Raw genomic sequence first — 15,003 nt, forward strand, 5'->3', positions numbered from 1 at the left:
CAAGCTAGTATTGATACTCTTAAACAGTAGTATCGATACTTTAACCTGTACTACGCAAATAATCAATGAAGTCTTAAATGAGCTGAGAATCACAGAATAATCACGACACAACACCAGAGAAATAATCAAAATAGTAATCATGATTGATTCAGCCCAACTTGATACCACAGAGTACAAATAGATAATAAACTGATTCATTGATTGGTTGATTTGCTGATTAAGAAAGCAGATTTGAGGACAGCCACTTGAGGAGTACAAACAAAAAGTAAACAACACCCACAGTGAACTCACCGCTCACTGGTGTTTATGGAGGCAGAGCTCGGTTTGTTAACTGACTGCAGGGTCGTCTCTCTGGTTTCTGATTGGCTGAGAGCCGAGGGCGTGAAGGAGGGAGGAGGGACGTCGGTGAGCGAGTGTGAAACCAGAGTTCTCATCTTCTGCTTGTCCTCGTCTGACTTGTTGGCCTCCAGACTGATGAGCGGAGCAGCTGCCTCCTTCTTCCTCCTCTTGTCTTCCTCCTCTTTCTTCTTTCTCCGCTCCATCTCTTCCTTCTCTTGCAGAAGCTTCTTCATCTGTTCCTCCTCTTGCTTCTTCCTGTTTTCTTCCTCCTTCCTTCTCCTCTCTGCTCTCTCTTTCTCCTCTCTACATCTCTCCTCCTCCTCCCTTACCTTCCTTTCCTCCTCCTTTTTCTTCCTCTCTGCCTCCTGCCCTCTCTTCTCCTCTTGCAGTCGTCTCTCCTTTTCTTCTTCCTCCCTTTTCACCCTCTCCTTTTCTTTCTGCTCCTTCAACAGTCTTTCTCTCCTCCTCTCCTCCTCCTCTTGACGTCTTTTCTGCTCCTCCTCCTTTTCCTTCCTCTCCATCCTTTCTTTCTCCTCCTTTAAGAGTCTCCCCTTCTCTTTCTCCTCCCTCTCCCTCTTTTCTTCCTCTTCCCTCTTTTGTCTCTCCTCTGCTACTTTGACTCTCTTCTCCTCCTCATCCCTCCTCTTCCTCTCCTTCTCTGCCTCATTTTTCTGTCTCTCTTCCTCCTCTTTCATTTTCTTCTCTTTTTCCTCCTTCAAGTGTTTCTCCTCCATCTTCTTCCTCTCCTCCTCTTCCAGGAGCCTCTTTTTCTCTTCCTCCCTCCTCTGTCTTTGCTCTTCGGACACTCTCCTCTCCTCCATCCTTTTCTCCTCCTCCTCTTTCATCTTCCTCAAGAATCTTTCTCTCTCGAGTGTCCTCTCCTCCTCCCTCTTGAGTTTTTCCTTTTCCTCCTCCGCCTCCAGGAGTCTCCTCTGCTGCTCTTGTTTCCTCCTCTCTTCCTCATCCCGCTTCCTCTTCTCCTCCTCCTCCCTCAGCTTCTCCTGTTTGTCTCTCCTCTCCTTCAGGAGTCTCTCTTCCTCGCGTTTCCTCCTCTCCCTCTCCTTCTTGACGTCCTCCTCCTCCTGTAAGAATCTCTTCTTCTCCTCCTCTAACAATCTCTTCTTCTCGTCCTCGTGTTTTCTCATCTCGTCCTCCTTCCTCCTCTTTTCCTCTTCTTGTTTTTTAAGGATCTCTGTCTCCCTCTGCTTCTCCTGCTCTGCCTTCACCATCACCTCCTTCTCCATCGCTGCTCCCGCTAACTGCAGCTTTTCTCCAAACGCCTTTTGATTGGTTTTCTGTTCAAGACTGCAGAACAGATAAACAATACTCCTTAATCCTGAATCTGTGTGTGTGTTTTACCATCATCAGCACCATCACTTCACATTTTGCAACCTTATTCTTTTATGTTCTGGATCTGGATTTTATCTATGAACATAAATACTCACCCCGGAGGACACCTTTTGATAGTATCCCTCTTAGAGTCATCGTCTTCCAGAAACAAGCCCCCTGATTCGTGTCTCTGGTTAAACGACTCAAAGACGATGTCGTCAAAGTCAGGATCGGGCTCAGGCTGTGCCAGCGGCGGCTTTTCGGTCTTACAAGTGCTAATAATGCTCTCATTGGTTGGCTTTTTCAAATCATTTGTCTGTTTGGGAGTGATAAACGCCGCCACAACAGAGGTGGAGGGCTGCTGATGGGTGGAGCTCTCACTGCAGGAGAAAGGCCACGGCGGGGGCGGGGCTATTATCAGCTCTGAGCGTGAATGGGCAGGACTGGGGACAGAAATATTGGAGGTCAGCCTCGAGAGATCGAGCGGGTGAGATTTCAAGCTGAGCGTGCAGCAGGTGATTAGCGGGGACACAGGCCACACAGCCTTGATTATCATTCGACTGGAAGTGTGCTGGGAGGTCAGTGCAACAAGAGGCAGGGTGCAAAACACTCTGCAGCTGTTAGCACGTGTTAGCATCGAGGAAACACCAAGAACAAAGCAGCCATCACACCTTCAGCAACTGTGGATCGACACAGTACTCGATCCTCGATCAACAAACAGGGAGAAAGTGTTACTCAAACACACACGTGTCAGCAAGCAGAAGCAGGTTCGCCTCCGTCAACACTTAGGTGGATTAGCTCAGGATCATTATCGGGTCTTTGTTGTGCAAAATTAGAATATAAAATAAAAGAAAGAAGAGTTAACGTTTTCTCCCAATCAGTGATCCACTCAGAGGCAAGATACACTGATGTCCAAACATCCTTATTGTCACAGCATGGAGACTGTTTCTCCATGCTGTGAATAAGCTACTGCACATCTGTGCAACGTAAAGGAATAGTTTGACATTTAGAGAAGCAACAGTCAGACGTGAAGATTCATACCACTCACATGTCTGTCCATCAAATAGGAAGCTAGCACCAGCAGTTTGCTGATTTTACTTTTACTCCCTACATTTTAACACAAATATCTGTACCTTCTACTCTACTCATTACTTTAGTTTTAATGCATTTGAGGGGAATTATCGGTTATTTTCATTTTGCGTCATTGCACGCCGCCTTCCCAACATCACAAGACTGATTTCAACCTATCAGTGAATAGCAGACGTAGCAAGACGAAACAACGTAGAAGACATAACAAGATGGAAACAGGGAGGGAGACTGGAATGGGGAGAAAATGCGTGTTAGTGTCTTGTATCTACAGAGACCCTGCAGCCCTCTGCCTGGATTTTCTTATTTTCTTATTTTGTTGCTGCTCGGGAGGCTTTACCAACTCAAAGAAATATATGTGTAACAAAGGTCTTGTTGTTTTTCAGGTAGAAATGTTTCATGTTATACCTTTAATAGACAGGCATGAGAGTGGTATTGATCTTCTGATGTAACTCTCGGTAAGAAAGCGAAAGTAATTGCATTTCCCACAGTGTTGAACTATTCCTTTATGCAATCACACCATATCAAGAATGCAGCACATCTCAAATTTTAATGATGTGCGCTCTACATTTTCACGAGTCTGTTCTTCTCAAGACAACTTCAGAAGAACACAACAATAGAAAGAAGAATCTGAACTTTCTGGCTTTGTTAAACATTGTTATCTATTCTGACCCGTAATTATGATTTTAAGACACTTTGTGATCTACATTGTTCCTCCACAGCTCTGCTGGGGCCGCCACCAGTCTTCAGGACGCCTCTTCTTCAGCTCTGTGGTCTTCTCACACATTTTTTACTCGCACAGCCAAACACATCTCTAAGGATCCAAACCAAGCAATCTAAATTTAAAAACTCATCACATGACCTCACCTGATCCTTGCTGGTCCAGCTTTGTTTTCTGTGATGGCCACCTTTGGATCCAGGGCTGGTCTGATCTGGCCTGAACTGTCGCCTCGGCTCACGGGGCTCAGAGCTGTTTCCTTGTCTGCTTGAGTGAAGGGGAACGTTGAGCCTATGAAGAGCAAAAGTAAGGGGAGACGATGAATTTTACACCGTGAGCGACCTCTGTGAGAAAGGAAGTTTATCGTCGGCTGATGTACCTGACGGAGCAGGAGGAGCAGAGGGAGAGACAACGAGCTGAGGGCGAGGAGAGGAGAATAAAACAGAGGTGGATAGAGAAGAAGAGTGAGGGGGTGAGGAGCGTGGGAGGGAGGCAGTGAGGGCCGGAGCAACGGGGTCACAGAGAGCATCGAGGTCTGGACTGCTTAACAGAGGTACAGGGGTGATGTCAGCACCAGAGGTCAGCCACGCCCCCTGAGCACCTGAGGACAGTAGAGAGGAAAGACAGGAAGGACGAGGTGGGGAGGGAAAAATGAGAGATTATATGAAGCTGATTTATAAGAATGAAGAATGAAGCACGGAGAAGAAAGGGAAAGGTTACCTGACTCTGAGATAGAGGGGTGAGATTTGGGGACAGGAGGTGTTGACACAAGAGGAAGAGGGGCATCGACGGAAAAAGGAGAGGGAGAGGTGGGACGGGCGATGGACTTGACGATCTGAGGTCTGAAAATGTGAGAGCGGCCTAGCAGAGAGGACAGAAGGTGGCAGAAGTTATAAGAGAGAAGACAAGAGAAGAAGAACGGCAGCAGTATCTCTTCAGACAGTCGAAGCAGAGACGAACCAGAGACTGAAGTGAGCTCATCTGAAGTTTGAGCCTCCAGGGGGCGCCGTTGATGTGAAACAGGAACTGAGGTGGGGAGAGGAGGAGTGATGAAGAAAAGAGGAATAAGAGAAAACAATGTAAGAGTGAAAGGGGAACAGCAGAGCTTTTTAACATGCATTTGTCTAATTGAGTTACACCACAGAGGAGATCTGTCAGGAACAAACAGTGACACAAGTTCCTGAGTTTGGCTCTAGTATGTCTGCTGTCCAACAATCAGTGGTGTCAAAGTCATTTAAAAGCTATTACTACAAAACTGTAAACAAAGCTGAATGCAATATTTAATTTTCCTCATGTTCAACACTTTCAAAAATCTCCTAATGGTGTATACATACGTATGTTTAGTTTGGAATAGTCTACAGAAGAGAGAGAAAAGTTAAGCACATATTTGTACTTAATTAATTGTTCCTGTTATCACATTTTATGTAGGCATTGATCAGTTATTGGATCTGATATTCTGTATTTGTCTTATAAACAGAATCCTCGTTTCTTTCTTTTTTTCTGTCAGATTCCGGGTAAATTAAATTGATTTAAAAACGAGCTGCTTTGGTAGCAAACGTTGATGCCAAATAATAAAGTATTAATATTCTGAATCTGCAAAATAATTAGTGAACTATAAAGTAAATATTCAAGTACAAAAACAGATGGAAATATAGCCGTTGAAAACTGGGCTGTCTATGCAGTAGAAAGACACAAATATTTTTTTAATTTGTTCTACCTGACCAGAGAAAGGGGTTTATAAATAACGTGCCCCCATAATGGTATGATCTAAATATTCAATGGATAAATTCAATTCACAAGAAAGTTGTTGTTCTGGTTGTTGTTCTGGTAGCACGACAAACTGATCATGCATAAATCTTCCTCACAGCAAGCCATGCTGTCCATAAGTAGTACAGTACACACTATTTCTAAATCATGCGGAAAATGAAGTTAAAGCAGAACACCACACATGAGGAACCGGTTAATCTAAACCATGCAGCATGCCTTTCTCTCTTCCAGCCCGTTTATACCTTTTCCTGAGTCTGACTGGAAGATTCTGGGCAGAGAGGGCGGCTGAGAGAGGCTCCGGGTGAGCGGAGGGTGAGCAGATGGCGGCTCAGAGGACAGGGTGGGCTTATGGGGAGAAGAGGATGTGGGGGGGAGAGGCTGGGAGGTAGTGGAGAGGATGGTTTTATGGGTCTGAGTAGTGGACACAGTTAGAGAAGACTTTTGTGGGGCCGTGGAGACTGATGTTATGATACTCTTGGGCATCGTAAGATGAGGAGTTAAGGAGGTAATTTCAGGGACAGTGGGTGGCTTAAAGGGCAGTGTAAAGGGTGCATTTGTTGTTAAAGAAGTTTCCACTGAAGCAGCAGGTGAAGTAGACACAGATTCAGAGAATTTGGCAGATGGAGGCTGAAGGGAAGAGGAAGTGATCTGGGAAAAAGGGTTGAAGGATTTGGGGGATGGAGGATTTGCAGGAGGCACATCAGAGAGGGGCGGGACAGAGGAGGCACTCTGGACCGAGGGAGTATCTGCTGTGACCAGGGAGCTGGGAGGATTAGGCTCAGAAGAGGCAAGAGCCTCAGGTAGAAGAGAGTTGGCTGATTTTTTGTGCTTTGATCTGGGTGAGGGCTGAGGGGAGGGGCCGGGGGAAGGTTGGATCTCTGACTGGACAGGGGTGGTGGTGGTGAAGGGGTGTCGGCTGCGACGGGGCGAGGGGCGTGGAGCGATGGGTAGAGGGGGGCGGGAGTGGACGCCATCCCGTTCACAGGCTGGATGAATAGATGGATGGATGGATGGTTGGATGGATCAGCGTTAAGTAGAGAGAAACGATGGGAAAGACAGAAGGAAAAGGTCATGAACTGAGAATGAAAATGAAATGAGGCTTAAAATCACATTACTGGTGGGATCCCATGTCGCTACATTGTGATATGAGGATCCTTTGTTAATCACATGACTCAAACAAACAAACAAAATATGGAACTGTGATGACTTGTGATGGAATAATAGCTCATTTCAATTATTAATCAAGCTTTCACCTGCAGTGTCTCCTCTTAATAATGTCTAGTTTTGATTTCTCCTGATCTTTTTACTCTGTGTGCATCTCAAACTGCAACTCAAGAGCTCGATTTGCAGAGTTGCACTTAAAATACGGCATGATGTTTTGTGTCAGTTCGACTTTGTTGCCAAATAACAATGAGGAAGAAGGTCATGAGTACTGCATGCTCAGTCAGATGTTTTAAACTTCAAATGGGAGTCAATTATAGTTGATAATGTGACTTGCAATTGAGTAAATACATCTACTCCTAGTTACATTTAACTACTGGGGACAAGCAGTCTGACATCAGAGTTACGGTGATATGAGCTACTCTCAGTTTTAATGTCACACTGGACACAACAACCTCTATGCGCCATGTTGCAGCGCTATCACATGATTCTCAGTAGCGTCTAATGTCCAGATGAGAAATTTTTTGGTATGCAGAACAAATGGCACGAGTGTGTGAAATACTGTGATACAAACTGAGCCTCCCAATAACAGACAGGAAGAGAGGGAGTGTCTGTTCAGACCTCCCTCTCTCTGGTCAGAGAAACAAACAGCGGTAGCGAAAGACAGGAGGAAGCTACCTGAGGCTGCTAAAGTGAGTCCAGTGGAGTTTCTCTTGTCGGGCGGAGGGGGAGCGGGGCGATTTGGGCGAGTTAGAGTGTGAGGAACGACTGCAGCAGCCAGAAAAGAGTAAAGCAGAAGAGGTGACAGGGATAAGAGAGGGAAAGGAAAAGGAAATGTCAGAGGAACTAATTCAGTGAAGGTCAGATAAGAAGAAGCAGCGTCTGCCTGTTTACCTGTAGCAGTGACAGACTTCTTGTCCTCCTCTTCGTCACTCTCATTGAAGTCATCCAGATTGCCGATATCAGTGGGTTTGACGCTCATCAGGCTGGCCAGACTCTGCATGTCTTCATCACTGAGGAACAAGGACATGAGAACAAACATTTATCGTTACTTATCGATACTCACACAAACACACACAGGAAACAATCCTATGATAAATAGTATGGTCACGATACCAAATGCTTGAGGCTTCATTTATTTACCTCCAACAATAAATGCCATAAGAGAGGGAAAAATGACTCACGTGGCTTTCCCCTCACGAACGAAGACACACGACAGCGACAGCTTGAGCGTGGCCTCCACCACTTTGACCGACAGCGGCTTCAGCTTCAGCGTCAGGTCGGTCTGTGTCGGCGTCGGACTGGCAAACCGCTTCAGGTTGATGTCCGCTGATGCCAGCACCTTACGATGCCCTTTGTTCTCCTGTACATGACGGACAAAAACAACTGTGATGTATGTATAATGTTTTGAGCCAGTGGATCTATTACTTGAGTAGAAGTAGCAAGTACCAGACAATAATGCATTCATAATTTACAAAAGTACAGAAATGTTGGCACAAAAACATGTAATTCAAGTATCTAAAGTACTAAGTTTGAGTTGTTTTTACTAATGCTTCAAACATGTAAGCTATACCTCAACACTGTGTCGCTACTTATAACTACCTCATACAATTTTGGGAAGTCATGTGTCATATTCTAGATACTGATTATATGTTTTATATAGGACTAGAAGTATAAAGTAGCGTAAAATGCCAAAGCCTGCCGTTTTATTAAGAAAGAAATTTGGTTGGGTTAATTTGCTGCTTTGGAAACCATTGTAAGTCAAATAGTCCAGAGATACTTACACCCTCGATGACAAAGGTCCACTCTTTGTCCTCAAACTCATCAGCATTGACCTCCTGAGGAGATGAGAACAAACAATAAACATTATTACGAGCATTTTAAAACGCAGAATATCACCAGACACTTTTGTTGTATGTACATATTTAGAGTACAGTCCGTGTTTATGTCTGTCTGTCAGTCTGTGGACAGGTTTCAGTCTAACAGCATCATAACCGAGCGAGATACAGTCACAAAACTAAACAGTGCGTTCTGGTTTTGGTACCTTGAAGAGCGTAACAGAGATGTCGATGTTCTCCGGGACGGGCCACACCACCATCCCCTTGTAGGGGTTCTTGATTCCAGGCTGCCAACTGTGGAGCTGCGCACAAACAACATAGTGAGATTGAGTGTGTGTGTTTGCTTCTACATGTGAACCTCTATTTCTGTGGCGTTTTGGTGGTTTCACCTTGGAGCACATGCGTCTGTTCCTCCTGGTCCACACCACCCGTAGCTTGTCTGGTTGCCTATAGAAACACAGAAACACAGAATGAAAACACAGAGTGACGTCTCGGCGCATGGAAAATAAGCGTCACCATGTTCAAACTTTATTTAAAAAAGGCTCCAAACAAAGTGGACATTATATAAGAGAGCCAAAATAAGGTCTTGTGACCGTCACTGCTGAATAATAATGCCTTGAAGTCAAAGACATGGCCCTAGTGTGAGTGTGTGCAAGTGTTTACACAGATGGCTGTGAGCCCATTGTAGTAACATGTCTATTTGTAAGTAGGCTACACGATGTTTAACGTGTGTGTGTGCAAGTACTATGTATGGCTGTATGTGTGTACACGATTTGTCTGTCAGTTCTATTGTATTTTCTCAGGCCTATGCAGAACAGGAAGTGAAACTGGAAGCACAGTCACGTGACGCGACTCTATCTGAATGTGAGGCGTGCCTCTTGACAGGAAGCAGGAACCCCCTCCAAAAGCGAACACACACACATACATAAACCCTGAAGCACATACTAAAGATTCATACACTCACACCTCACAGCCAACTCTAGATATATTATTCTTACAACCATTTTAACACCTACGGATGTTCTTTAGTGTATTAATAGCAATAGATTATAGATGCTGAATGTTGTCTCAGGTTTCAGTGTATCGGTGGATCAAGTGCAGCAGAGAGGGCTGTGAGTGTACATGAGTTTAAGTGATATGTGTTAGGAGGTCAGGAGTGGCATCAGAAATAGCTAGATGGTTGGACAACGACAGTAAGGGAGGGAAGAAGAAAGGAACAGTAAATACAGAGGACAAGAAAGTATGATCCAGAACATAAAGACGTAAAAACTTTCAGCAACGTGTAATTACTGCACATTGCGGACGGTGTTTTCTTATTCAACCGACAATGGTTATATTCAACAGCTGACGAGATGACCGATACACATTTCTCATGTTTTTGTCACATGACACAATCCTAAAAGTGTTACTGTAAAAATACTGCTGTTGCTAAGTATATAATTAAGTCTGTGCCACTACACAGACTCCGTCATCATCACTTTATCACTGTCTCACTGCTGTCATGTACAGTACAATGTGCCGACCATTCTTATCTTTGTCCCGTTGTGTTTTTGTTCCCTTTATCTAACAGAACTTGTGCAGAACTTATCTTGTTCTTACAGTCGTGCTATCATGCAAATACAACCTCATAGGCTTCACAGGCTTCCAGTCGTGCGTCTGTCTGGGTTTTAAGAGTTTTTCTGCTAGTAACACTCACTATAAAGCAGATTCAGAGGATAATTCTCCGCTCTTCTATTGTCATTTGATTAATTTGGTAATCCAAAAATGTTGATTTAAAGGCATACTACACAGGATTAGCTGTTTGTAAACTAACCATTCAAAGATGAAATAAGTGTTTCCAGTTACACCTTTTTTGTTGGGCATCTTAAAGGTGCACTTTGTAACTTTTTTAGTAACTGTTTTGGTTATATAGTCCTATATTCCTGAACTTTAGGACTTCTAGATGGGCAATGTGCTGTTTTTGTTCTTGTCATAACTCAAAATACAAACCTGTTTTGCTCTAATGTTTAATAACACAAACGTAGACATGTGGCTTTGAAGTACATCAAAAATGCTTGCAAACTACTATTTCTTGTATCAAGGGCTCTGTCTTGATTTATAGGCCTGTAAAAAAAAAGTTGCATAATGCACCTTTAAGACGTAAGTATTGTTGAGCGCCTCAATGGTCCAAAGTGCTCGAGACAACATGTTGTTCAAACAGCAAACAAAACAAGAAAATATCGTTCCCAGGACACAATGTGGGAGGCGGAGTGAATGAATTACTTGAATTTTCTCAATAAAGTTAAAAAAGAACCCAAACTATTTATTAAATGTTTTCGTCTTCTGTTTTTTTTAAAAGGTTAGATGCTTCACAACAGCAGAACCACTTTGCTCATGGTAAAAAAAAGTTTTAGTCTGATTGAATGCTTTGGGGCATGTAAACAAACATCTTATCAAATTACTTTATTGTTCATGTCAACAATTAAGCTGGAATGTCTAATCCGAATGATTTAAGTACTTCACTTTCAGCAGTGGAGTTCAGTCGCAAATCATCTGCTACAAAGTCTAAATATGTCTCAGTAACAAGTCTGTGTGGGTGAAGAAAGCCAGTGGTCTCAAATCATCACACTAAATTAGAACAACCCTTCCAAACACACACACACACACACACACACACACACACACACACACACACACACACACACACACACACAACTTTGTGTACACAAACATGTGACTTGTGAGACATTTCCCCCCCTCGAGGCAATGGGTTCCTTCTCAGCATCTGATGTTTGATGTGATCCTCTGACGCTGACACAGAGTTTAATCACACAAGAACTTTGGGCTGATTTCTTTTTAAAAAACAAGCCTACAGTAACATGACTGAAACTTTGGGTTAACCTCCAGTCTGTCCTCTCTCCTCCTCCTTCTCTCTGTGGTTTCTGACTTTTTGCCTCCCTGACCGAACAGCAGCAAAACTAAAAGCTTATAAACCTCGATTTCATCATGTGGGAGTTGTCACTCTTTCTAAATCGCTGTGTCCCTTCCCTTCTGTGTGTCCATACAACACACACTCTCTGCTGAAGATCAAACTTTATTGATGAGAGCTTTCAGTCATTGTAGTAAAAAACTAATCTGTGTTTCTTATCATGCTGCTGACAAGCCGATTACACAATTATTCCTTACTTCAATGTAATCTGGACAGATAAGAAGGGGCAACGTGGGCCAAAATGACATGTCGGCAAAAGTTTAAAGATAGTACAGAAACGTCCTTGTAATACATCAGAGGATACTGCAATGTATGTTTTTCAATATAACAATTAAAAAGGTTAAAGAAGGTTTTAGTCATATTTTTGTGTTTTTGTTCACTGTTGTGTCAGCGCTGAATACAGGCCCATGCTGCATCACCTGGCCACCTCCCAAATGTTTTTGTATAACAGGAAATTGCACAAGATGGGGAAGCCCGACAGGGCTTGAGCACTATTAAGTGAGATGACTGCATCTCTGAAAAATAACAGTGAGGAGACGAGTGAATCTGCTGCTGTTCTGATGATAATAAATGATTAACTATTGATGTTGAAAACAGACTATTCAGTGTCAAATTGTTTACATTTCTGTCAGTATTGTGTCAAATGTTAATATCAATGATTTAACAGTCTTTGCCTCAATGATCTCAATGATGAACTGCTTACTGTTTACTGCCTCTCTTGACATACTGTACAACCACATCCCTTCTCAACAGCTGTGTAAAGTACATTCACTGAATTTTGAGGTCCTTTACTTGAGTATTTCCATTTTCTGCTATTTAATACTTCTAGTCCACTAACTACAGATGCAAATATTGTACTTTTTACTCCACTACATTTTAAGCCATTGGTTACTTTGCAGATTCACATTATTAATACAAAATTCTGATGTGCTTGTGGGTTTGAAGCAGTATACCGTTTCATGGTATATCATGACATGAAAATGAACCATTATGATACCACGAAGGCCTACATTTGCTTATCTATTATACTGAACAGTACTGTATCAGTGTTATTGAAATAAGTCATATTTTATGAAACTACAATAAACTATTTGTTCAACTTTTTGTCCAAAAAACTTCTCCATGGGCCCCACAACATGGAAGATCTGGGGTAATTTCATAGCCAGGTTTAAATGTAACACCTTTGTTTACACCGCTAGCACGGGCCATGGCTATCTTGTTAGCATGCTAACTTAAGTTGACATCTCTGCAACACATTACGTATACATCATAATGTGAAACTGCTATTAATTCACAATCTGTTGATAATTTTATTTAGCTTTTGAATGTTTTGAACTAATATTCTTACATAAAGAACCTTTAATTTTGCCTATATTTTCATGCTAATAGCATACTATAGTGTTTCTACAAAGGTACGCTACTTTAACTTAAAAGTGCAATATGTAAGATTTGGCCATCTTGAATTCCTACTGTACCTGCTAACTGCTGCTAAGTGTACTCTTTTTTTTATACATCCCTGACTGTTGCTACTGTTAGCTTGTTAGCTCAGTTAGCGGTGCAGCTAGCTTGACTAACCGGGGAGTGTTAGTGTTTACACCGCTTTCACAGAAGCTTTGGACCGCTGGGAGAAAGAGGTTATCAGGCCCGGTGCTACAGTAGCTGGTTAGCATGTTAACTACTACTGATATCTCTTCTACACAATAAGTCTTTCACATGACTTTTATTTCCTCACATTCTCTTGATAATTTCAGTTAATCTTTTAACTAAAATTCCTACATATTGCCACTTTAAGTAAATGAGTATAGTATGGAGGGGGTCGGGACTCGAACCCGCGGTGGCTCCGGGACAGCGCCGCACATGTACACGCATGAGGGACGCCCTCATCCCTCTCAGTGAAGCGGAAAGACCCAAAACATGAGAATGAACACGGCCATAATGGAGTTTTATTATACCTAATAGTAAATATGTCCTCTGGGGGTTATTTACACGTCAAACAGTGACCACCTCCACATGTGTGAAGGACAGAGAAGCTGTGAAAACACTCACCATTTCTTCGTACACTCCAGAGACAGTTCCTGGTAAGAGGCAACAAACTGAAACTTTGAAGCCTTTTTACCAACTCGCTGCAGTCTCTTCCACACCGAAGTCATGACTCCTTCTTCTTCTTCTTCTACAAAAACAGGAGAAAAAAAGGAAACTTCTCCGCGTCACAAATAATCCAACTTGTCTCCTTTAAAAGATCCTTAAAAGGTCTTCTCCTCCTTCTTCTCCTCCTGCGTATGATGATGATGATGGTGGTGGTGGTGGTGATGATGAACTTCACACAAGCTGCGACTCGCGCTCATTGGAAATGAGTTGAATCACACTCAAGACTCTTCCAATAAAAACAAAACAATGTCGCCATGAACCGAGGACAAGCAGCTCCGTGCAGAAGTGGCAGTCAGACATCAGAGAGGAACCGATTCCGCCCTGTTGGCTGTCACTCAAAACACCGCCTGATGTGAAGTTTCAACTCCTCATTGACAACTTCTCTCCCTCTTTCCCCCTCTCTGGCACCGATCCACAAGGAGACAGCAACTCTGAGTCAAGCCTTGTTGTAATATAGCTCTGCTGCCTGGAGAATGAGTTCACCCTCCCTCCTTCAGGGCAGTAACAGAGAGACAGGCAAGGCAGAGAGTGAGACAGGATATGCAAAGAGTGTCTGCTGCTGGTGATGCAGCAGTATGCAAAGGTCTTTATCGTGTCAGTTTATAGGCAAGTCAGTGAGGTAACAGTACCTGCACTTTGATCCTGACTGTCTGTGTCACTGGAACAAGCTTATCTGACAATTACTGTTTGGCTTAATCAGCTCTGCAAACCCCATCCAAGTAGCTCACACTGCTGTGGCAGGAAACACACAAAACGTAATGTTGGTTTCAAAAAATTGAGCTCATAGTTTTAACTCATGTCACTTCCTGAGTGTACGTCATCAAGCGTTCTCCAGAGAAGTGTGTGTCAATTACAGAGGAATAGTTTCCATGCAGTGTGCCAGCCGAGTCCAGGCAGAGTGTGTGTGTGTGTGTGTTCAGGCTAAGTCAAGGCACAGGGATTTTCCTCAGTGAGGGCAGGAGTGTATTTTTAGGTGGGGGAGCAGGGATGGATGGATGGACGGAGGCAGCTGGGGCGGAGGAGTAGCAGGGGGAGCGACTCTCTCATGACTCAGAGTTGATCTAGTGTTACACCGTGGGTCCAATATTCAGAGGTGCGTTATTGCTTTCATTTTTTCGGCCTCACCTGCCGCTTTTAAAAACAAACTTCCTTACTGTATTATGCTTTAAAGGTGCAATATGTAAGAACTGGCCACATTTCAAATTCATACTCCAAAAACAAATAGGGGGCAGCATATCACCAGAGTCGCCGCTAACTCCTGCTAGCTTGGGCTGCAGTTAGCTAGTTAGCTGTGCAGCTAGCAGTTCAGACTAGGAGCTCAAACACCGGGGAAGTGTTGGCGTTTACATCGCTCTGACGCTAGCGTGCTAAGCATGCTTTTCAACACAATACATAGACGTCATAATGTCAGAACTGTTATTCCTTCACTTTTTGTTGATAATTTTAGTGAAGTTTTGATTGAGTTGTTTGATGTTACGCCTTTAAATCTAGAACAGGCCTTTGAATTATAACATTTGTTTTTTTGTTTTACTTGAGGGGTATTTCCAGTCACGAAGGACTGCTCTCACCACCAGCAATCACCCGACCTGGTGCCCCATGTTAGAAAAAAACCCAGCCAGTGCCCTCTTGGAGAGCCCAATAGATTCATA

At 43.3% G+C, this 15,003-nt stretch overlaps 1 protein-coding gene across 9 annotated transcripts in view; it reads right to left on the reverse strand.

Annotated features, from left to right (window-relative positions):
* Positions 1 to 13,888, reverse strand: part of LOC311268835 (uncharacterized protein) — a 28,025-nt gene extending 14,137 nt beyond the window's left edge. For 2 of the 9 annotated variants that reach the window (XM_084372737.1, XM_084372736.1), the window contains exons 1-14: positions 13,253 to 13,884; positions 8,628 to 8,685; positions 8,445 to 8,540; positions 8,185 to 8,238; positions 7,585 to 7,763; positions 7,295 to 7,413; positions 7,079 to 7,168; positions 5,482 to 6,225; positions 4,433 to 4,498; positions 4,193 to 4,333; positions 3,852 to 4,073; positions 3,622 to 3,763; positions 1,785 to 2,111; positions 292 to 1,644 (exon numbers count right to left, since the gene is read on the reverse strand). In XM_084372737.1, coding sequence (XP_084228863.1) covers positions 292 to 1,644; positions 1,785 to 2,111; positions 3,622 to 3,763; positions 3,852 to 4,073; positions 4,193 to 4,333; positions 4,433 to 4,498; positions 5,482 to 6,225; positions 7,079 to 7,168; positions 7,295 to 7,413; positions 7,585 to 7,763; positions 8,185 to 8,238; positions 8,445 to 8,540; positions 8,628 to 8,685; positions 13,253 to 13,356 — 3,695 coding nt within the window. In that variant the 5' untranslated portion in view covers positions 13,357 to 13,884. Of the gene's footprint in view, positions 1 to 291; positions 1,645 to 1,784; positions 2,112 to 3,621; positions 3,764 to 3,851; positions 4,074 to 4,192; positions 4,334 to 4,432; positions 4,499 to 5,481; positions 6,226 to 7,078; positions 7,169 to 7,294; positions 7,414 to 7,584; positions 7,764 to 8,184; positions 8,239 to 8,444; positions 8,541 to 8,627; positions 8,686 to 13,252 lie in introns of all 9 variants that reach the window. The other 7 variants (XM_084372735.1, XM_084372740.1, XM_084372734.1 and 4 more) reach the window with 7 other exon arrangements.
* Positions 13,889 to 15,003: the final 1,115 nt, after the last annotated feature.

The sequence above is a fragment of the Pagrus pagrus genome (assembly GCF_965226575.1).
Source record: "Pagrus pagrus genome assembly, chromosome: 14".
In the NCBI taxonomy this organism is placed as follows: Eukaryota; Metazoa; Chordata; class Actinopteri; order Spariformes; family Sparidae; genus Pagrus; species Pagrus pagrus.